Genomic DNA, 23,547 nt, shown 5'->3' on the forward strand with positions numbered 1-23,547 from the left:
TAAGGTGGATAAAAAGCTGGCTAGATCATTGGGCTCAACGGATAGCAATCAACGGCTCAGTGTCTAGTTGGCAGCCGGTAACAAGTGGTGTGTCCCAGGGGTCGGTCCTGGGGCTGGTTTTGTTCAATATTTTCATTGATGATCTGGATGATGGGATGGATTGCATCCTCAGCAAGTTAGTGGATGACTCTAAGCTGAGGGGAGAGGTAGATACACTTGAGGGTAGGGATAGGATCCAAAGTGACCCAGAAAAATTGGAGGTTTGGGCCAAAAGAAATCTGATGAGGTTCAACTAGGACAAGTGCAGAGTCCTGCACTTAGGATGGAAGAATCCTACGCACTGCTACAGACTGGGGACTGACTGGCTAAGCAGCAGTTCTGCAGAAAAGGACCTGGGGATTACAGTGGATGAGAAGCTGGGTATGAGTCAACAGTGTGCCCTTGTTGCTAAGAAGGTTAATGACATATTGGGCTGCATTAGTAGGAGCACTGCCAGCAGATCGAGGGAAGTGATTATTCCCCTCTATTCAGTCACATCTGGAGTATTGCATCCAGTTTTGGGCCCCCCACTTCAGAAAGGATGTGGACAAATTGGAGAATCCAGAGGAGGGTAAAAAAAATGATTAGGGGGCTGGGGCACATGACTTATGTGGAGAGGCTGAGGGAACTGGGCTTATTTAGTTTGCAGAAGGGAAGAATGTGGGAGGGATTTGATAGCAGCCTTCAACTACCTGAAGGGGGGTTCCAAAGAGGATGGAGCTAGGCTGTTCTCAGTGGTGGCCAATGACAGAACAAGAAGTAATGGTCTCAAGTTGCAGTGGGGGAGGTCTAGGTTGGATACTAGGAAAAACTATTTCACTAGGAGGGTGGTGAAGCATTGGAACAGGTTACCTAGGGAGGTGGTGGAATCTTCATCCTTAGAGGTTTTTAAGGCCTGGCTTGATAAAGCCTTGGCTGGGATGATTTAGTGGGGTTGGTCCTGCTTTGAGCAGGGAGTTGGACTAGATGACCTCCTGAGGTCTCTTCCAACCCTAATCTTCAATGGTTCTATGGCAAAGGAAGAGTTGGGGATCTGAAGTTCAGAGAGATGCAATGATTTCATGGCATGTACATTGAAAAAGGTTTTTGGGTGGTTCTTACAAAAATCAGATGGGTGTCTCAAAGAAAAACATATATGAGTTGCTTTTAAGAACTGCACTGGTGCTGTTATAAATTCTCCAAGCAACTTTTATTCATTTTTTAATTTGACTTATTTGTTTGAATTAGCAATTCTAACATTGCATCAAGGGTTGTTTTTCTTTAAAATAAAGCAGATATTGCCTCTGCATTTAAATAAATTACATTTGGTTGTCTTGTTTCATTCTAGAACTTCAGTAGAATCCTGATAATCCAAAACCTTGGGTGACATCAAAATATCATCTGATAATCTGCAGTCAATAGAATAGGTCAACAACTTGTTAGAAAGAGAAAGAGAAACAGTGGAGGTTCAGATAGTTGGGATTCTACTAGAACGCACTGTACAGAAAACTATTCTACAGCTAGTATGCTCAAGTAAAAAGAAAAATAAATAAGGAAAGCATACCAAACTGTATTGTAAATTATTTCATGCTGTCAACTTTCCACAATGATCAGGACTTACATACCAGCTAGAAAGCAAAAACACACTTGCCAAACATGGTGGTGATGAATGCAGTATAAGAACCTATATAGAATAGAAACCATATCATCATAGAAATATAGGGCTGGAAGGGACCTCAATAGATCATCAAGTCCAGCCCACTGTGCTGAGATAGGACCAACTAAACCTATACCATCCCTGACAGTTATTTGTCCAACCTGTTCTTAAAAACCTTCAATGATGGGGATTCCACAACCATCCATAGGAGCCTAGATGCTGATAGTTAGAAAGTTTTTCTAATATCTAACCTAAATCTCCCGTGCTGCAGTAAGTCCATTACTTCCTGTCCTATATGGACATGGAGAAGAATTGATCACAGTCCTCTTCATTGAAACTACTCATTGAGTATGCTCTTTCAATCAGTTGTGCACCCACTTCACAGTAATTTCATCTAGACCACATTCCCCAAGTTTGTTTACGAGAATGTCAATAGAACATTACAATACATTACATTTAAGAAGCACTAATCATCACATTCTTTTGGAGTGAGGTGGAGAAGTCAGCATCTTTAAAGGATCCTCACTGCGTTGCCTCACATTAAGTAAAACATGTGGTTAAAGTATACGGTAACCTTTGAGGGAATATTTATACCTTGAATGGAATATTCTTACTGCTATATGAAAAGTACTATAGAGACAAAGTTCATGATGTATGTTCATTATGCCTCCCTGAACAAGACCTGGACATTTCTGCATTCCCATAAAGAAAAGACTAAGGTCAACTATTCAAAAGAGTTACCATCCGTTTACGTACCTAAATGAAGTGTCCAGATTTCAGAAAAGTTCTCACACCCAACAACTCCCATTGTTTTCAATGGAAGCAATGCTGAAACTCTAGCTATTTCAATCAATGCCTAAATAAGACCTGAGCTCTTTTGAAAAATCTGGCTCAAATGCGGGACATCGAACCCTTTTGAAACTCAAAGCCTATCTATGAGTCTGTGAAGTGAACGAGAGTGTCTCTTTTAATTAACATTGGTTACATAGGGGGAAACACATAACTGAGTAGCTTGCTAGACTGGTCCCAGCTGCCCATAAACATAACTTGGGATCTCTACCCTCGCTTCCTAAGTTCACCCCAGACATCATGACCTTCTGTTATTTTAAAGTGACAGTTATCTGACAAATAGACTTTGTGAGGAAAACCTTTTTTATTTTTTCCCCTATGTATAAGGGCCCTCTGTTGGATTTGGAAGGAAATGATAAACTTGACATAATTCTTTAATATCAAGGAAGCATATTAAAATAGATCACAATACTTATATAAGCACAGACTTGTACACAAAGACCAACCTAATAAAGTCTCGCAGTTGATTATCACAAGTTTATTCCCAGCATTCTCAGAATGGGAGCACGGTAACAAGATGGGAGCAACAACCATGGATTGGTAACGATGTTTTTTCTATTTTGCTGAATATATTTATTAAAACAATGATGAAATATTTCCTTTAAGTATTACAATTTTATTTATACTAATATTTTGGAAAACAACTTGTCCACATGCTTTTGTTTGTTTGTCTGGACCATGTGCTAACCTCTAGCTAAATCACATTACTCACTGTTCACTCCTCTGTCAGTAGTTTGGTAACCTAATTCTTTTTAAACAATCCAGTAGGATCCAGAATGCTATGGTTCAAAATTGAAAAATCCAAGCATTGTCTCTCTTGGAGGCACTTCACTGACTTCCCATTGTGCTAGGCATCATGATTAAGGTTCTTGTCTTTGCTTCCAAGGTTCAACGTCAAGCATCTTGCCTATATCTCTGACTGACCTACTTCCACCTCACCCTACCTCTACTTAATACATCACTTGTCTCCTTACAAAAACATCTCTGTGCCTTCTCCTATGCTGTCCTTTATGCTTAGCAGACCCTGCCAAAAATCTCTCTGCCAAGCTTCTATCCTTGATTCATTCAATTTACCCCTAAAATCTCACTTCTGCAGCATTGCCTACAAAAAAAAAAAAGCTTGCGTACTTTACCAAGATGGCCATCTTAACCACCAAATTACAGGAATACTGATCAATCACATTGCCATACATCCATAATCTGTGTCCTTCACCTTTCCCCCTTCCTGGTGAAAGCTATAGTTTCATTTATCTGTCAAGTCCATAATTTAGGGTCCAAAAATACTTAAAAACACAACCACCACCATACAGACCAAAGATCCATCTAGCCCAGTGTCCTGTCTTCTGACAGTGGCCAATTTCAGGTGCCCCAGAGGGAATGAACAGAACAGGTAAACATCAAGTGATCCATCCCCGGCGCTCATTCCCAGCTTCTGGCAAACAAAGGCTAGGGACGCCATTCCTGCCCCTCCTGGCTAATAGACATTGATGGACCTATCCTCCATGAACCAGTTCCTTTTTTAACCCATACATACACAAGTAGCTTTACTCACATGAGCAATCCCCTTGGCTTCCTCCTTCCCTCTTACTCTAGTTCTTCTCTTCTCCCACTGCTTCTGACCCTTCCTCACCCATTATCACAGGTCTTCTCACCTCTATCACCTCCTGTGCTTTCTCCTTTAGGAGCGCCATTTCAGAAAAATTCATTGGGGAGTGGGAGAGGGGGGAATTTGTATCAGCATCCCTGCTTCTGCCTCCTGCTGAAGCCACAGCTACTTGTGGGGAGTTAACGGCCACTCCCATTCCAGAGGTGGGTGGGGAGATGGCAGGCTGGTCCTATCTCAGGGAGTAGGGTGGGGAGAAGGGCTGGAAGGGGGTTGTCTCAACAATGGTCAGCCTAGGGCAGGGATTGGGGTAGGCTTGCTGAGATCCAGCTCTGGATGCTCCTGGTGCTTCCTGTCCAGCCAGCGGAGTGAGGAGGGTGGCACTGACAACACAGCAAGTAGGGATCCTAGCCCAGCCCAATCCGCAACAGCCTTGCAGATCTGAGGAAGACACCACAGCACTGACTGGTGAGGAACTATGAAAATCTGGAGGTAAAGGAGGGCAAACCAAGTTTTTTTGGGGGGGCAACTGCCCCATTCCCCCCCTCCCCCAGCAAATGATGCCCCATCCTCTTTCCTGTTGACATCTGTAATAATCTTTGCTCTCCCTAAAAGCCATTAGATCTTCCCTTCTTCCCGTCCTTTCTAGCCTCTTCTCTTCCCACAAGCTCTATTTCCACTCAGTTCTCCATCTCTAAAACTCTGCAGTCTACCATCTCTTCTAGTACCTTGCCCTCTCCCAGACTATCTCACTCCAACTCTGGGTGCCCTCTCTTCTGATGATCTCCTTCCACGCTCCTGAGTCTGAAGGCTATGGCACTGGATGACTCCTCTCTTCCCCATTTTTGCTTTCAGCCCCTCCCTCAATGCCTTCTTTTGATGCTTTCTGTCTTGGCTCTTCCTGCCCTTCTCCTTTCAGGTTGCAGTCACATAATGGCCTATGCCTTTCCCTGGCTTTAGCTCACGCTCTCCTCAGTTCTTCACTCTCATTCTGACTGCTATCAGCTTCAACACTGGCAAACCATGTGACTCTTACTTCCTCTCTTCTTACTCTTCTCCTTTGGCCTCCAGCTTTACTGACACCCACACCTACTATCTTAATCACTCCCTTGACCTAGTTCTCACTAAGCATTTTGTTTTCTCAAGCAGCTCCACCTCATCACTACTTTGACTTTCAACACTGTTCACTCCTTAGGATAATCAGACCAAATTCTCTGATTTAGCAGCTGCTCTAAATCCTTGTTTCCCTCCCTCATTAGTAAATTATCACCTAAGTGAAGGCTCTTCTTTCTAAGCTGTTGACTATTAAAGACACTAGTAAGCTTGATATGACAGGGAGGATCAGTTTTCAAGATCACTGGTACCTGATTTGATTGATTTCTTACATGCAATATTGTTATTTGAATTATTAAAAATTGCACCAGGAAAAAGCAATTGTAGGTCTTTGTTTAAATGTATACTTTGATCTTTATAGGTGTGAAATAGGTATCTAAATTGAATTACTCCAGATATTATTCGCAAAAAGAAAAGGAGTACTTGTGGCACCTTAGAGACTAACAAATTTATTTGAGCATAAGCTTTCATGAGCTACAGTTCATTTCATCGGACATGAAAGTTCACGAAAGTTTATGCTCAAATGAATTTGTTAGTTGCTAAGGTGCCACAAGTACTCCTTTTCTTTTTGCAAATACAGACTAACATGGCTGCTACTCTGAAACCTGTCCAGATATTATTGTAATCTGACTGTTTTAGAAGATAATGCCTACAGTATCTGGTTGCAGAATAATCTGATTATGATATAGTTCCTCCCTTCCCGTCTTAAGTAATTAAAGTTAATTAAAAAGAGATCATTCCTGTTTGCTACACTGATTAAGAGATAGGGCCAGATTTTCAGAACTTCTTAACACTCACAATTGGGGTTAGATTTCCAAAAGAGTTCATCTTCTATTTAGGAAAAATCCCCCACCTTTTAAATTAATGTCTAGCATCCTGCTTAATTCTGTTTTAAACCACAAAGTGTTTTGAGACTTTTGTCTTTTTGAGGCTCTCAGTTTTCTTGGTTACTTTATCATTAAAGTGATTTTGCTTTATGGGCCTTGTTGTGGACATTCTTATTGAATGACTTATGCTGGAATGATAAATACAAAAACATTGGCAAGATATTGTTTTAAGAATCTAGCCGTCAGTGATTTCAAATTAAGAAAACTGTAGATTGCACAAAAAATAACTACTTGTTCTAGCTTGAGATGAACTGAGCTCTAAAGCCAATACGACTTTATAAGTTAATTAAAAAAAATGAACTGAAGTAGAACGAGAATTTTTTTTCTTTCTGAAGGTGTCGTAAGTAATATTAGCTTGTTTTGTTTCTGTTATAAATTCCAAGTAGGTTCCACTATGTTAACAGCAATGCTTGGGATTATGGGTAGTCATAATGTTCTGATTTGTAAATCTGATTCCAACAGAAGTACTTTGCATATGTAATTTGTCAGTAACCCAAAGATTCTCCTTCCTCCTAACTACATATCCCATCCTCCTCCTTCTGGCAATACACTATATCAAATATGCTATGTCCAATGTCGTTCTTTGCTTCGCTACATGATTAGTTTGGTGTGCAAGATACACCCTCCACCTGAAGAGGCATATTAGTAAGGGGCCAGTAAGATAGATGAGTTGAACAAAGGGGCAGGAAGAGAAAGAATAGCAAGCAATGAGGTCCAAGGACAAATTCATGGTGAGGACAACTCCTGAGCCTCAGCTACTGAGAAGCAAGGTAGATAAAAAACAATTAAAACTGGATTTAATTTAAATATATTTTAAAAGAATCTATTTTAAATTAAATTTGAAAATACGACAACCTACGTTAAGGACTAAACTTACTATCAACTATTAAAATAATTTAAATTAAATAATTAAAATAGTTATTTGGTAGTATGTTTGCCACCAAAGTCTTAAAACAAGACAAACCACTGAAATGGTGAATGGCATTCCACAGAATTTGCAGAAGAGCTAACCCAGCGTTTGATAACAGAACCCTCTTCTGCAGGGTGCAGAAAGAATATTGTATTCATTATTCAACGAGCTCAGTTCAATGACTAGTTCATTCAAGGTCAAGAAACTGATTGGGAGTTGAAAAAGGAGGAAAGCTTGTTTTCCTCTTCCAATCTATGAATAAAAATTAGGTGTGAGAGGAAAAGATCAACTAGTTTTAAACTCTCAAAGGACATGGCGACTAGAAACAATCAGTTCAATTCACTTACTGCTGATAACACTTCCATTGTTTAATGAATCAGTGAGTTTTAAAAGAAAAATATGTTTTAAGAAGAAAAAATTTATCATGTATCCAGCACATTTAAGGTAGTTTTATTTAATTGCTAGTAATAATAAAAAAAATGATATTTTTGTGCATTTTTAATTGAATTCCAATTCCCATCCAAACAGAGCTTGACACAAATCATGAATAAAAAAATCAATCTAGTAAATAAGAAATAATCAATCACTATTTTCTAACATCATTTTTAGCCTTCTGATTGCTTGCAAATAGTTGATTGCAGATATTGCTAAAAGCATCAGAAGTTTGAGGCTTATGATTGGTTACCTGATTTAGCTGAACCGTAGGAGTGCTTTTTTGAGTCACTGGGTTTAAGGTTCCTTCAGGGAGAAGGTTGGAGGACTTCAGAGTGAGGATGAGCAGGCAGAGAGAGAAAATTCTTCAGTCTATATTCTTATAGAGCCTTGTCTTTACTGGTCTCTAATTTCCCATCCACATCACTATGGTCAGTGACACACAAGAACTGTGTGTTTGTGAATATACATGGCCCAAACTATGAGGGGTGGGGGCAGATCACAAAAATAGTCTGCATGGGGGCTCTTTGTCCAGTGACCCGGGGGGACATTTATAAATCTCTCCTCACAGCTGTGTTACTTTAAGCAAGTTCTTCTTTGGGACTGCCTTTATTGGCCTTCAACACATGAAGCTAACAAGAGAGGTAGGCACAGCAGCAGTCTAGGGAGAACTACAAAAGAGAAACATTAGGCCCTCTACAACTGCAAAGAAACTACCCTAAAGAGCACCAGCAAAGCTTCATTATAGCATCTTTGCTGGGGGCAGACCACAGCACAGATATCAGTCTATTTAGCAGCAAACAGACAGGGCTTCTGGGAATGGAGGGAGAAGGCAGGTCCTTCAGATACAGAAGATGTGACAGTCTGTCCTGCAATCACAGGATGATGCAGATGAAGTCAGTGCATTGGGAGAGGAGTGTTTGTCTGCAGATGACACACTTCAGGGTTACTCCCTGGAGATCGCTGAGGACTGTTACCATGAGACTTGTTACAAAAGTGAAGGACGGGTCTAAAGGATGTTGTGAGGAGACTCTGCTTTATTTAGTTTCTGAGAAATGAAGTATGTCGTGGTTTGGGAAAAATGTCCGCCTATGTGTCACACAAGCTATCTAGGTTAGAGGATGGGAGTCATTGGAAAAATACTCCCATACCTATCATTGCTAAACTGACAATTTAACAGATACTGCACTCTGCTCCTGTTGGCTGGCTGCCTGCCTGCTTGTCTGGGGCACCATGAGAATCTCCATGACCCATACTAATCCTCATGGCATCCTTTGTTCCAGTACCAGTTTCGTCCCACCCCTCCCATTCCATGCTTTTAAAATTGGATTCTGTTAGCAGCATACTACGCTGAACTTTCTGCACACCAATACCACATATCCTATGCCGCCTCCCTGACTTTCTGGTGCAGGCGGTTGACTTTCTGGCCTGGAGAGGGGCAGTTTAGGTAGAAATTCTATATGTGATTATAGAGATGGATGTGTGGCTAGGGGTGACAGAACAGTTCTTCTAGTGGGGATACTGAAAGTCACTGAAGAAAACTGTGAGCCTTGTACATGACGGAGGCCATGTGTTCGGTTGGTATTATTACTCTTCATCCTCACCACCGCTCATTCCAGTGCCACTGTGTGGGGCAGAACTCTGCATACTATGTGTCACCACCTTCTGGCTCCATCCAGCGGCCGGAAAGCTGAACCCAGCCAGAATCTCCCCGAGGAAGCAAAGTGCAGCTTGAGGGTGGCTGAAGGGGCTGCAGATCTTTCAATGTTTGCACTGAGAACATGCTCCGAGATTTCATTACTGAGGAAAAACTTGGTCCTCACTAAGCTGAGGGGAAAGAATGGAAGGATATGTGGAGACGTAGGGAGGAAACTAAGAGCACATGTCAAAGTCTACTATTGGGAAGGCCTGGAGAGCAAAGGGGAGGATCTAGCTGAAGAGGTCAAAGCAAATGTTGGGAGTCTCATGGGCATGTGACCTCATGGAGCTATGCAGGAGGGTCTCGTTGCCCTCCATCTTTGTGTTCAAAATTGCTCCACTGCTTGAGTCACACAGTGGTCAAATGCAGCAGCAAGATCCTGCTCTATGCCAGCCTGCTGCTAATATTCAGATGTCACCTGACACTGTTGCCTCTAGACTCCTGGTGCACAGGGTGTCATGCAGTTCCCTGAGCAGCAGATACAGGAGTACACACAGTGAGTTTGTCCTGGGGTGCAAACTCCCCACTTCACAATCCAGGTGCTCTGAAGGATCTCATTGGAAGCTCTGTCTCTTTGACTGGACTGAAGTATCACCAAGTGAGGAATACTTTGACTTCTGTTGCCTTGGTACTCTGCTCCTTTCATTCCTGCTATCCTCTCTAATCAAATTATTAAAATCTCTCTCCCGCATTTTCCCTCCCAAGCCTCTCACAAAATGCAATGATTTCTGGTGTGGACTCTTTCTGCAAACGATTTGTGCAAACACACATTCGCCACAAGGAACTCCAGGAGACTTCTGATTAGCCAGTGGAAGGAAATGTAGACTTCCCTCCAAGTATCCAGTTTTTCCTCTTCCTCATCCATTCCTACTTCTGTTTTTCTGCCCTGTGCCGCTTCACCTATACTAAATAACAGCAGAGTGAAAGTGATTTTTAAAAATCTATGAAGTGCTTCTATATAGTTCTTCAGATCAGATCTGCCCCTACCAAAGAAATAATCATTCATTCTTCTGGAGCTCACCAGTGCAAGCAGACACACACAAAATGATAGGTTAATGGATCTCTGGGGGCTGTCTAGGTTCCTATAAAACTGGACTTTAATCTTCACTGCACAGTTACAGCCAGCATGCTGTTAAAGGCAGCAAGATTTTAATTACTATTTTGATTAAGTGATGGCTAAAGTCTAGTTTTATAGGGTCCTAGATAGCCCCCAGAGATCCATTAACCTATCATTTTCTTGTTGCTGATATTATTTATATGTTATGCTATATCTCTGGCTAGCACCGCAGGTAAAGAATGCAGACAGAAATCACTCTATTTGTCATAAAAGACAAAATACCATCTAATAAACTGTTTGCAGTGTGTAGCCATGTTTGTCCCCGCATATTAGAGAGACAAGGGTGGGTGAGGTAATATCTTTTATTGGACCAACTTTTGTTGGTGAAAGAGGCATGCTCAGCACTGACCTGCAGCCCTGCAGATCAGCTCATCCCCCTCCCTCCCAGCACCTCCCGCCTGCTGGTGATCAGCTGTTCGGCAGCATGCAGGAGGCGCTGGGAAAAAGGGGGAGGAACAGGAGGGCAGAAACAGGCGGGGGGCGGAATGGGTCAGAAAGAGGCATGGTGGGAGTGAGGGCTTGGGGGGAAGGAGTGTAGTGGAGGTGGGGCTTGGGGCAGAATGGGGGTGCACCGCCCCAGGAACTCTGGAATTCGGTGCCGCTGGCTCTGTGTAAGCTTGAAAGTGTGTCTCTTTCACCAACAGAAGCTGGTCTAATAAAAAATATTATCTAATAAACGGGCAAGGTAGGCAGTCCAAATACTGGAATACCAGAATTTGGTACACAATAAAATTAGTGAGTGTATGGCTTCCTGTTGGTACCTGTTTTTGTCGGAGAAGAATAAGCTGATATGAAAAAGAGTTTATGTTAAGTAGCTTTTCAGCTAGCAATGAATTAAATTAAAATCCATTAAATTAAATTAAATTCATCCCAGGAGTTTGCTCCTGTAGAAAGTTTATAGATTTATGTTGAGAAAAGAGCCTAGGAAGAATGCAGATGGCTGTAAACAAAATTCACCACTAAATAGTTCTGAGATCCTAATACGTACTTTTAACAATTGTTATCATCCAAAGACCAGCTGGGAGTATTACTGCCTTTTAGACTTCATTTTAGGTGGCACGAGGAGGAATGCAGATCATTAAGCTTGTCCAACATTCTGATGTCACCAGACTTGAATGATTTGGGCTGCAATGTTTTATGCCTGATATTTTTAGGAAAGTTTCAGCTGAAATAGTTTGGTCATTTCTCAGAATGATGCTAGGGAAAAAATACATTGTTTTACCCACTTAAAAAAAATGCTTACAACTGTTTTGTTGAGAGGCTCCAGGCTTTACAGCAAGAGACTGAAATTTTGCAGGAGAGGATGTCCTGTGGTCAGGAGTCTGACTTTTGCTGTTCCTGTGAAAAGGTGCCCAAATTTGGCCAATTTATAAGCCTCCAACATTTTCTATTTACACATGCTCAATAGAGACTTCTTAGAGTTTGACAGCTATAGTCTTCAAAGCTTCCATTGGTACTGGGCATGGTCCGACTCAGGGCTGCAGAGACTCAGCTGGACTTTCCCTGCAATTGTTCTCCCAGGAGCCAGTGGCCACGGTAGCACCAAGCATATGAACTAAGAACAAAGAGATTGTCAGCCTTACGCTCTCAAAGTTTCCTGTGCTGGCACCCAAGCAGCAAAGATGAGAAGTCCAGCTGGAATGCAGAGAGGCAAGGAACTGGGCTTAGAAAGTGGTGAGATGGGAAGAGACTGATAAAGGGGTGGGTGAGTCTGAGATGAATATCCAAGGGGGCAGGAGGAGACCAGAGGGTCTCAAATCTTGGGCTCCAGCCTAAGCGGGAAAGTCTACACTGCTATTTTAGCCCTGTAGTGTGAGCTCTATGAGCCTGAGTCAGTTGACCCAGGTTCTGAAACTAGCTGCTGCAGTTTTTTTTTTTTTGCTGTGTAGACATATCCAGAGAGATTAAGAATAAAAGGGTACATATGTTTAAGGTGCCCAATTTGAGATGTCTATGGGATGATTTTTTGGAGAATTTACCATTTTATATGTTCACACCACAGCTCTCATTGACTTCAGTTGAGAAGTACTGAATGCTCAGAACTGCAAGCCATATTGCAGGTGACTTATATTGGGTACTCAGAATATGAGGAACACACCTGTGAACATTCTGGTTTATATGACTTGTCCAATATCATATAGGAACTCTGTGGCTCTTTGAAACTGTAGTACATTAAAGTGCATTAGGGGACCATGAGTGTACACCAGTAGGCTCTACAGGGACCAATTAATATGCAACATGTAAGTGTGCTTTAGAAATCATACCACTGTAAAAGGAAGGTAACTTAATTACAATCCAGTTGTCCCCCCCCATCTCCTCCCCAGCTACAACATGGTTGGGGGCTCTATCTGTACTCCATCTTTTAACCATATCCCTGTAACCAGGTTAAACCCCTCGGTAATTCAAGTGATCAGCCTCATTATGGGGACACAATTGGGCCTTGTCCGCATTACCACATGTAACCCTGTTGTAAACTAGGTCTCCTGACTGTTATGATCGCAATGAAGAGTTGGTCAAACAGAGTGACTTACCAAAGGTCCCAGAACAAGGAGCCGTACAATTTCTGCTTTCCCCTATATAGGAACTTCCTGCATTAAAAAGGAGAGAGAGTTGGCTCTCTCGCACAGTCCCATTCCGCCAGGGCCTTAGGCCTCTTTCCCAAAGACAACAGCATCTCTCCTAGCAGAGTGCCCTGCAACTCCTGCATTGCTCCCCACTTAATGCTAACTCTTTTGCCATCATCCTCTGCGATCAGCAATGGCATGCCACAAATTGCTAGAATTGGGCAGAGCCTGACTCCTCCCCACAGCTGGTAATTTCAAATGGCCCTCTGCCCCTTGTCCCCAGCTCCAGAGCCCATTTGAAAACACCCTCCATTGAGAACAAACATTTTGGGGTTTTGCAGGTCCAAGACAGTCTCTCTCTCTCTCTCTCTCTCTCTCTCACACACACACACACACACACACACACGTGTTCTCACACCATTCAAATGCAAAATGTGCCACTGATCCCAACCCAAATCAGTTTGCTTGCTACTAGCTTCTCAGCAAAGAAATTTATGAGGCTGAACTCTGCAAAATCTGATGTGCCAGTCAATCACTTTGGGTACATCTACAGAGGGATAAAAGACCCACGGCATGTTCAGGGCTGGCCTGGGTGAGCTGTTGTGGGCTTGTGAGGCTCTAACTGCAGGGCTAAAAATTGCTATGTAGTCAGTCAGGTTCAAGCTGGAGCCCAAGCTCTGGGACCCTTCACGGTCATGGAGGGCCAGCCACAGGTTTTTTATCCCTGTGCAGATGTACCCTCACATGCAACTCTTGCTGCATCCTCCATTTCCTGGCTTTGTGTGGGGCCACTTTCACGACCCCATTGTAGCCTCTGTATCACCTCTCAAGCTACCACTTACCCCGAGAAACCATAGGCCTAAGCAGGAGGTATGTCCGCACTTTGAGCTGGGGGCGTGCTTCCAAGCTTCAGAAGATATATGCACATTAGCTCTGATTGAGCTAGCATGCTAAAAGTAGAGTGTAGTCACAGCAGCACAAGTGGTGGGAGGGGATACCTGCCCCGAGCACTTGCCTGTGGTCTTGGATGGGTCTTGATTTCAATGCAAGTTAGGAGCCTGAATACCTTTGTTGATCTGGGTCTAAGTGACTAGTCAAAGATCAGTGTCAGAGCCAGTTTTATCGAGTACATCACCCAAGTATCCTGTCTCAGTGGGATACTCCCCATGCATGTCACTTACTCATCAGTAATGGATGGGCAGAAAAGTGGGGTCAGGGTGAGGAGCAAGGATAAGTGGGGGAAAAGGTTCAGTGATTAGAACACCAGCCTGAATTATGGCAGTCCTGAGTTCAATTCCTGCTCTGCCACAGGCTTCCTGTCTGACCACTTAGTTTCCCTGTGCCTCCATTCCGCATCAGTAACATGGGGATAATGGAGTCTCCCTATGTCACACGGCAGCTGTCATGATAAATACATTAAGGATTGTAAAGTGTACAGTGATGGAGGCCAGACAAGTATCAGAGACAGAGTAACAGCAGCATCCACTACATGTCTGGATGGCAAAGAACTGGAAAACATGATAAAATGGGGGCAGAGTTAGCTGGGAGGAAGAGACAGACCAGACAGGAAAAGGTAGATTCCTATTGTACAGAGCTCTCCTGTCTGTTCTTGTCCCCTCCTCCTTCAATCTGTGTTTGTAGCAGGCAATGTAGTTCAATAAGAGAAGCAATATGGAGTATTCTGAATAGGGAAGACAGATAACAATACGGCCTGGGACTGGAATTTAGGAGATCTGTGCTTGTCTACACTGCCCTGCAGTTTGGGCTATGAGGCCATAAACAGCAGTGTGCACCGAAGTGCTGGGCTGTAAACCATCCCCCCCGCCGCCCTGTGTGGATACTGCAGGCCTGAACTCAAAGGTTCCTAGTTTGCATTTTTGGTTTGTGTTCATTTAATGCTTTTCAAAAAAGACTTACATGAATGGGAACAAGGAGCCTTTTAGTTCAGGCCCGCAGCATCCTCCCGGGGGGTTACAGTGCAGTTCTTTACACCCTTTACTGCTATTTACACCCCAGCAGTCCGAATGGCAGGCAGCACAGACATAGTTTTGGATTCTCAGACCAAATCTGCACTGACTTGTTGCAACCTTGAGTGAGCCACTTAATATCTCCGTGCATCCATTTCTCCATCTATAAATTGGGGATAACGATATTCCCCCCTATAACCTTTGAGATACGTAGCTGGAAAGTGCTACATATTAGAATGCTGTCACAACGGCAGTGGCAGCCCCAAAGCTCGAGACTGGCACCTCGACTGGCAGCAGCCCCTGGACACATTCACTGCAGAGTCGCCAAACAAGCGGTGGAGCAATGGAAAATCCAACAGGGACTTGACCCCCAGCTTGGAAGGCTATGAGCGCCTCAGGGTTCTACTGGTTGGTCATTTGTAAATGGATGCCCCAGCCCATCAGGGAAGGGGCAGATTCATTGGAAGCAGGACGATGAGGCATTCGTGCAGTGGGTAGCCTTGTTGTCGCAGGGCATGGACTGAGAGCTGCAGCAACTGCGAGGTCCAACAGCATAAAAAGCAGGAGACCAAGGAAACCAAGAGGCAGAACCAGCTGCAGCCCTCCATCAACTGAACCCACCCAATAAAACACTGTGCACCCGTCAAATCCCCTCAACAGCAAAATTATTGAATAATACCCCCCTCTCCTCCACTGATTTGGTGTTTAAGGGTAATAATTCCCAACTTTTACAGGTGCATCAAGTAACCACCCCCCCATGTCCCAGTCATTGTTTTCTTACCACTCACCCCCGAATACATGCAATTCTATTTTTCTGACTATATTCCTATTTATTAATAGGTGGCAAAGCTTTCAACACCTCTGAATTTGCTACTGTAACAATTTCTCATTCCTTGTCCAGCCACTTAACTATTTCTGGATGGTAAGATGCACACCTAAGAATTTGCTACCAGTGCTAAAAGTATAGATTTCATACATTACAAATGGAAATATTTTTAATTTTTAAAATGATGCCACAGAATTTCACATTTCGTTTATAGGAGCAAATCCCAAGACATGGTTTTCCCTGTCATTGCACAAGTTTTCTTCCCTTCCATAATGGGGTTGGGCCAGCAACCAAGAGCCACTCACGCTGGAGACTCCTGGGGCCAGCACCCACTAACTTTTACATTGGGTGTGTCCTTACCCGCTTTAATGAGAGTGGTAAATGAGTGAGCTTCTCATTATGAAAAGACTTAAGACTGAAGTTTCTTGATTTTAATGCATCTGAGCCTGACAATTCAAAGAGCCACAGTCATTGCCTAAAGCTTTAGGCATAGGCCAAATTAGAAAAAAAAATATGTCAGGTAAGCACTTTGGCACAAAGCAGAAAATTTAGCTCTTAAACTTTTTCTATTCCCAACTGAAACTTTAGCTCAAAAATGATGTAGCCATCAATATAATCTCAAAAACAGCACGACTTTGGTTTGAAAATCCAATACATTTATGATAGTGATGGGCTTCACCTACATCTTTTAAAATGTAGTCCATACAACCTGTTTAACAAGAGAACACCTGTGGTTTTGATGTATCATATGGGGAAAACCATGCACCTCTCATTAGCTGTAGTGAGGCATTCATGCAAATGAAAGGCTGTGGTTTCAAAGAGGCAGGTCAGATGCCAACATATTGAAAGAAAGGTCTGCAGATTAATCTGATTTTTAAGTACTGATAACACTGTAAAATTCATGTAAATAAAAAAAGATCAATTGTTAAGCGTGCTAAGCATGCCTTGGTAAACTAGACACAATGCCAGGCATACAATAGTATAATCACCAGGAAAATCAAGCTACAAACAACAAAAAAACCTTTCTCCTTCCTCATTTCTAAGTCACACGTGTGCAGCATCAAATCATAATAAAAACACTTCACACAAACTTTCTAAAAGGATAAAATAAGTTTACAAACCAGTATCAGCACCATGACTAGGAAAGCTTTAGGGAATCACAACTTTAAAGTGTGTGTGGTTTCTCTATTTCTGATATGAAATACCAAAATCTAGTTAGGTCAAGGGCTCCACTCTATTCCTTGAGCATCCATAACGCTCATTGACTTCAGCCAGTGATGCAAAGAATGCAGAATCAGGTCCCATATGGGTAAAACTTAACAGAAAAAGCCAATAGTGTACCATCCATTCAATGAAAAATGAAGACAGATGATTACAAAGCTTTCTTATTAAATAAATTTGTAACTGTTCATCTAAATGATTTCAGAGCAATTAAATAAGTGATTAGTTAAATCTTACCTTAATTTCTTTAGCAATTCCATTTTTCTTATAGATTCCACTTTTTAAGAGATTATTCCGTTTCTGATGACAATGTAGATGTCCATTGCTGACAGCATTGGGATTAGCCATTTGTTTAAATCAATAAGGTTCTCAGTTCTTAAGAGTGTGTCAGGTCTTTCTACTTTAAAAAGGCAGAGGGATGAACAAATAAAGTTCCGAGTTGAGGCCTGAAAGGTATCCAACTGGTCTGTCTGGCTTTTCCAGGAAGAGAGGAGGGACTATCTTTTTGCAAGATCTTCTAAACTAAAACCAAACTGTTACCTTTATACAGCTTCAGCCCCAATGAGGTAAAATGGCAAGTACATGGTGACAGGTCTGCTTTTAAAAACTACAAAGTGTACAGCTCATGCTGGTTACTGTATGAGCACAGCACCTATGTGGTGAGTCAACAAGATTATTGCAGCTAGAAAAAAGTGGGTGGATTCCAAGGTGGAGATGCTTAAAGATACACTGCCTCCTAAATATCTCCCGGTACCATACTTTTGTCCCTTGATAATACTCAGAGAAGTGATAGATTATCCTGCTTTGCGCAGTAAAAGGTTGAAAGTTTAAAAAGCAAGGTGAGCCACAGAATGTTAAGGTTGTTTTAAGAATTTCTACACTGGAACAGGTAATACTTTGTGGTCATAGAAAAATCATGCATGCTACCTTCTTAACCAATATGATGACAGACACAACATTTAAAAATAATAATAAGAAGGCTATAATTAAATACAATAATTAATAAATAATACATAAAATAATGAAGGAAGACTATATATTTTAAACTTATGCAAATCTTGATGTCAGCCACCATTATTATTGAAATAGGCTCAGTCGCCAAAATTAGCACAGATTTCTTTGGCCTCCATCCTGTAAACACTTGTGCTAACAAGGGAACTGCTTACATTAGTAAAGATAAGCACATGCAAAGTGTTTGCATATTCGGGCCTTTATTAGAATTTAGCACATCCATTCCACCTTCAGCAGAACACCTTATTTATATCTTCTTTACCAAGATATCCTGATACAAGTCCATAGTCTTTACTCAGGAAAAACTTCCATTTGGTGAGATCTTTTTGGTACAGATCACTGTTATGCCACAGTGTGAGAGTAGGTCTCAATTGCTGTAGCTTTGTTAACAATAGGATTAAACAGATTGTTATGCAATTCAAATGATGAGAAATGTTAAAAACTTTGTTACAGGTAGGTTTGAGCGAGTCTTATTTTTAAACTTAAGTCCCAAAACATTTATGCATATAAGTAGTAAATGGGACCACTTATGTGCATGCTTGCAGGATTGGGGCCCTTTGACTTTAAAGGAAACACTTGTGCTTAATGTCAAGCATGTGTCTTTGCAGAATCAGGGCCTTGTAGATTTTACAGACAAACAGATTTTCAGGATGCTTTTTCCTATTTGAGATTACTTATCTATTTGATTATAGGAAGTGGAGATCTTTATAGTATCTATGAGCTAACAACAACTAAAACTACAACTTTAATTTTTCTGATTAAAGGAAATCATATAATCTACATTTCAAAGAATAGTAGAGTTGAGGCTTTAATCGGTAAAAATATGTAAAAATATTAAATAAAAGAAACAGTGGAAAAGAAAGCTGCTCTCTTGACAGCAAACTATAGGTTACAGTACAGAAAATGAAACTCACTATTTGACTCCAAAACAAATACAGGAAACTTTCAAGTTACCATAAACTATTATCAGTATTTAAATGTTGAATTAACCAGATTTAAAATCTGAAGTAGAACAAATTTTTGCCAATTCTGAGAATCTCTTGCCAGGGTCATGTACTGAAATATTAAACTGTATTTCCTCTCTTTCTTTCTCTCTTCTTAGAGACTTGCAAAGGAAAATGATTTAAAGGGGCTGAAACCTTTTTTGTTTCTTCAAAATATGTATGTATACCTGAAAGGTGTTTTTTCCTTTAGAAGTATCAGGATTGTCAAATCATGTCTTCCCTTATCTGTTGAGTGTTGGAGGACTCAGAAATGTGTATTTAGAGTTTTTCTAGCTTTGAATTGATTGATAGGGAGGGGCGTTGAATTGTTTACAAAGAGAATTTTTCTCCCAAGAGTCTTAGCCCTGGTCTACTGTGGGGAGGGGGGGAAGAATCGATCTAAGTTACGCAAACTTACATAGATCTACTCACCGCAGCGTCTTCACTATGGTGAGTCGACTGCTGCCGCTCCCCCATGGACTCTGCCCGCGCCTTTCTCGGCGGGGGAGTACAGGAGTTGATGAGAGCGCACTCGGGATCGATGTATCGCGTCTAGACTAGACACGATAAATCGATCCCCGCTGGATCGATTGCTGCCCGCCGATCCAGAGAGTAGCGTAGACATACCCTCAGATTGTTTGTTTTTTTAAAATTCCTAAGTTTGCCCCTAAAACTCATTTCCCTCTTCGATGAAGCAGGTTTTACTTCCTTGGTATGTCAGAATCCCCCTACTTCTCCAATTGTCCATAAAGTCTTCCAGGGCATTCAAGAACTGTACGAAGATAAAAAACTGTCCAGGCCTTTAATTTAACAGAAGACAGCAAAACAAACAACAAACCATGCCACCAATCCAACAAATCCACTTCCACACAAGCCTGATGCCTGATTTTGTCTTCCTTTGTGAGTAACCTTTGACCTACATCCTCAGTATCAGTCAGATGGTAACAGCCTTCGTGGCTGAAGACAACAGAACCACTCACAGTTATGGAGATACCAAAACAATGACAAGGGTTATTAAAAACTGGAAAATGTAATCACACAGTGAGTCAGTGTTAGGATTAGAATTCAGGAGTTCCTGGCCTTTGACTCTTGCTCAGCCTACTAGACAACACTGCCTCATTTTTCTATGAATCACAGTCTCTGATAGACCCCATTAAGCCAATCAGCAGGGTGACTGTATGATGGGTTAGTTATGGTTAGTGTGCAGTAATACGTTAATAATGGAGGTTAGTTATAGTAAGTGATTGGGACTTGGGGAAAAGATCCCGGTAAGACCAGCCAGGAAGTAGGTGGGGGTGAAGGCCCAGTAATAGTTAATGGTATCCTGTGGTTTTCTTGCATCACTAATAGAATCCTTACAAAATTAAGGATGACAAGAATGAATTATACCTGTTCTTTCTGTACCTAGCAAACCTACTTAAAAGAAAGGCATGCTGAGCATGCTCCATATTGGACTTATTCCTATGGTTTCTCAGTGAATCCCAGTCTCCTGGAAAAGATGCTTTGTGCTCTTTGTGATTGACTGATCACCCTATGGTAAGAAACTGTACCATCTTTAGACACGTCTTTGTAGCAGAAAGCCAGTGATTCTAGTATACCTGAGTTTGTATATGCCATTCTACTCTATAAAGGATCTTATTCTCCCCTCAACTCTGTGGTTTCTGAGATGTAGGGTATTATGTGACATGATTAACTCTGCCACATCTGGTTAATTCTCTTTCTCATCCCTTCCCCATAGGAGGGATGAATCTGCCCTTGAGATCTAAACTCCACCTTTAGTCCTGAGCTGTAGAGCCCAGACCCTCAGGTGTTTAGGCTCTTAACATCTATTGAAATCAACCTATGAGGACCTGGGCCTAGTTTCTATTTGTTACTCATTTGGGAAAACTCAAAATTGGCCCTGTATTGCCTGTGGCTTCTCAAGTGAGTAGAAAAATAAACAAGCTCCCTATAGTATTTTTACTTTCCAATGTGTCTATCAACGTCTCTCTGAGCTCACAACAATGAATGCGAAATAAAAAGACCCCACACGTATAATCATCTTACCTAACAATTTAAAAAAGGCACTAGAGAAAGGCCACCCTGCCCAGGCTATGCCCTGTCCTCTCAACCCACTCGCTCAGATGCAAACAAAGCATAAAACGTGGAGTTCACAAAACAGGTGTCTTTTGAGGTGTGGCCTGGAATCAAATCACATGTGGTTATTATTTATTGTTTGTATTGCAGAACGGCTTACAGGCCTCAGTCAGGGATCTGGGCCCCATTGCATTAGTTGATAGGCACACACATAACAAAAACAGTCCCTGACCCAGAAATCTTAATGTTTTAGCATAACAAGAGGCAATGGATAGATGCAATAAAGCAAATATACAGGGGACAGACAAGGTAATAATCACAATTAGCTTAAGCAGTAATTGCAGCATGCCAGCTGCCTAGCCATAGTCACACAGGTACCATGTTGAGTGGCTTGCCAGCCTTACGGCAGAAATCAGAACTGATTAAATAGCCACTAAAGTTGGTACACAGTTGCAAACCATAACCAAATCTACAAGACATGATTGGCCTAGTAACTTATCAGCAGTCCAACAGCCAGTTTGTTACTTCTGTGCAATGTAGGGATACTCTCTGAAACTGCAGTCTGCTTACCTGTGGTGCTCACACTGTAGTCCCACAGTCCTTGCAGGATGACATATTGGAAAAAGGACATTAAGCTTTCCAATGCCTCACAAAATGCCAAGCGTGAGCCTGTCTGTCTGTGAGATGGCCCAGTGAGGAAGGACCTAGCACAAGAATCTTGCAAAGTTACTAGAACGGTGACCAAAAAACTACCCCAGGTGTGGTGGGAGATCCAATGGCAGCATTGCTCCTGAAAGACCCAGGTTGGTGGGCCATGGGAGGGCAGCATTGTGGGAAGTTTGGCCCTCCATCTAAGGTTGCCAACTGTTTAATCACACAAACCTGAACACCCTTGCGACGCCCCCTGCCCCTTCTGTGAGGCCCCACCCCGCTCCCTCCATCGCACGCTTTCCCCCACACTCACTCACTTTCACTCTCACTGGCTGTGGGAAGGGGTGTGGTCTCTGGGCTGGGGCCAAGGGGTTTGGAGTGTGGGAGGGGGCTCCAGGCTGAGCCTGTGACAGAGGGGTAGGGTACAGGAGAGGGTGCAGCAAAGTGCAAGCTCTGGGAGGGAGTTTGGGTGCTGGAAGGGGCTCAGGGCTGGGGGAGGGGGTTGGGGTGCAGGAGGGAGTGTGGGGTGAAGGCTCTGGCTGGGCAATGCTTACCTTGGGTGGCTCTTGGTGGGCGGTGCAGCAGGGTTAAGGCAGACTCCCTGCCTGCTTTGGCCCCAGCCCCGCGCCATTCCTGGGAGCAGCCAGCACATCCGCATTCCTGGGAACTGCAGCCAATGGGAGCTGTGGGGACAGAGCCTGCCTTAGCCCCGCTGCACCAGCAATCAGGAGCTGCTTGAGGTAAGTGGGGTCAGGGCTCTCTGTGCGCTGCCCTTGCCTGCAGGCACCACCCCCGCAGCTCCCATTGGCTGCAGTTCCTGGGCAATAGGAGTTGCGGAGTTGGCGCTTGGGGCACAGGCAGCATGTGGAGACCCCTGCCCCCCCCAGGGGCCACAGGGATATGCTGGCAGCTTCTGGGAACGGCGTGGGGCCAGGGCTGGCAGGCAGCCTGCCTTAACCCCGCTGCGCCACCGGACTTTTAGGCCTAAAATCTCTCGGTTTGGCTGCAGCAGCCTCTGGGAGATTGAGCCCGAAACTGGGAGGGTTGGCAACCCTACCTCCATCTCAATACCCAGTGACCCATGGGCTTTTTCTAATGCAGGGGCTGCACTACATCAGCATCAATACTGTCTGCCTCTACAGCTGCCTAGCTCAGAGCAGCACTACACAACTGCCTCTCAGTGAATCCCCTCACAACTCACACAGAGTCCCCCAGCAGTGGGGGCAGGGCACGGCAGGCCATTAATCTTTGCACTCCTCAGTGGTGGGTGGGGGGAAATCAGCTTAGGGATGCAAAGGATAGTTGGGGGTAGGTTCTGGGGGGACAGACAGGTGTTACCAGAATAAGCCTGGGGGAAGGGACTGCTATGCGGGGGGAGGCTGGAGCAGCGGACAGGGACGCTGTTTTGTGTGTGTGTGTGAGATGTGGGGAGCTTCGCTCTTCTCTCCATGCAGCCAATCATATTCTGAACCCCTGCACCCCAGCTTCATCCCCTCCCCCACAAAATTCAGTCCCTGTTCCCAATCCCCACCTGCCCTCCTGGCAGAGAGCTGTGACTGAGGTGGTGGGCAGCTTCTGCCGCCTTCCCTCTCCCACCCCACCTGCTCTGTCTGTGCTGACTGTGATGCAGCAGGGGGAATGGTGGGCAGCTGAGAAGAGAGAGAGAGACAGACCTCTTTTCATATCTGGAACCACAGCAAATGCTAATGACTGCGTGGAGCAATTGCAGGAAACGCCCACTCAATCCCTGCCGGATACATGACCTGCAGAGTCCTCTAAACATGTCTGTCATGCCCACTGAGTGCCACCTGGCAGAGCTGCATCTTTTGGGCATGCGCTCACCCCCTATAAACATCCAGTAGAGGCGAGATTACAGCTGCAGCCATGTCAGAGCAGTAGTGTTTTGCACCTGCTTTGCAGTGGGGTAAAGGTCTGTGCAAGGTGGTAGAAGAGGCTGCTCACA

General features: G+C 43.3%; 1 protein-coding gene across 3 annotated transcripts in view; it reads right to left on the reverse strand.

The window, feature by feature from the left end:
* SPTLC3 (serine palmitoyltransferase long chain base subunit 3) overlaps positions 1-22,267 on the reverse strand; it is a 120,292-nt gene extending 98,025 nt beyond the window's left edge. The window contains exon 1 of one of the 3 annotated variants that reach the window (XM_038396209.2): positions 17,101-17,244. In XM_038396209.2, coding sequence (XP_038252137.1) covers positions 17,101-17,211 — 111 coding nt within the window. In that variant the 5' untranslated portion in view covers positions 17,212-17,244. Of the gene's footprint in view, positions 1-17,100; positions 17,245-21,503; positions 21,756-22,138 lie in introns of those variants that run through there. The other 2 variants (XM_038396212.2, XM_038396210.2) reach the window with 2 other exon arrangements.
* Between the last annotated feature and the right edge of the window lie 1,280 nt (positions 22,268-23,547).

Source organism: Dermochelys coriacea, chromosome 3 (assembly GCF_009764565.3).
Source record: "Dermochelys coriacea isolate rDerCor1 chromosome 3, rDerCor1.pri.v4, whole genome shotgun sequence".
NCBI lineage: Eukaryota > Metazoa > Chordata > Testudines > Dermochelyidae > Dermochelys > Dermochelys coriacea.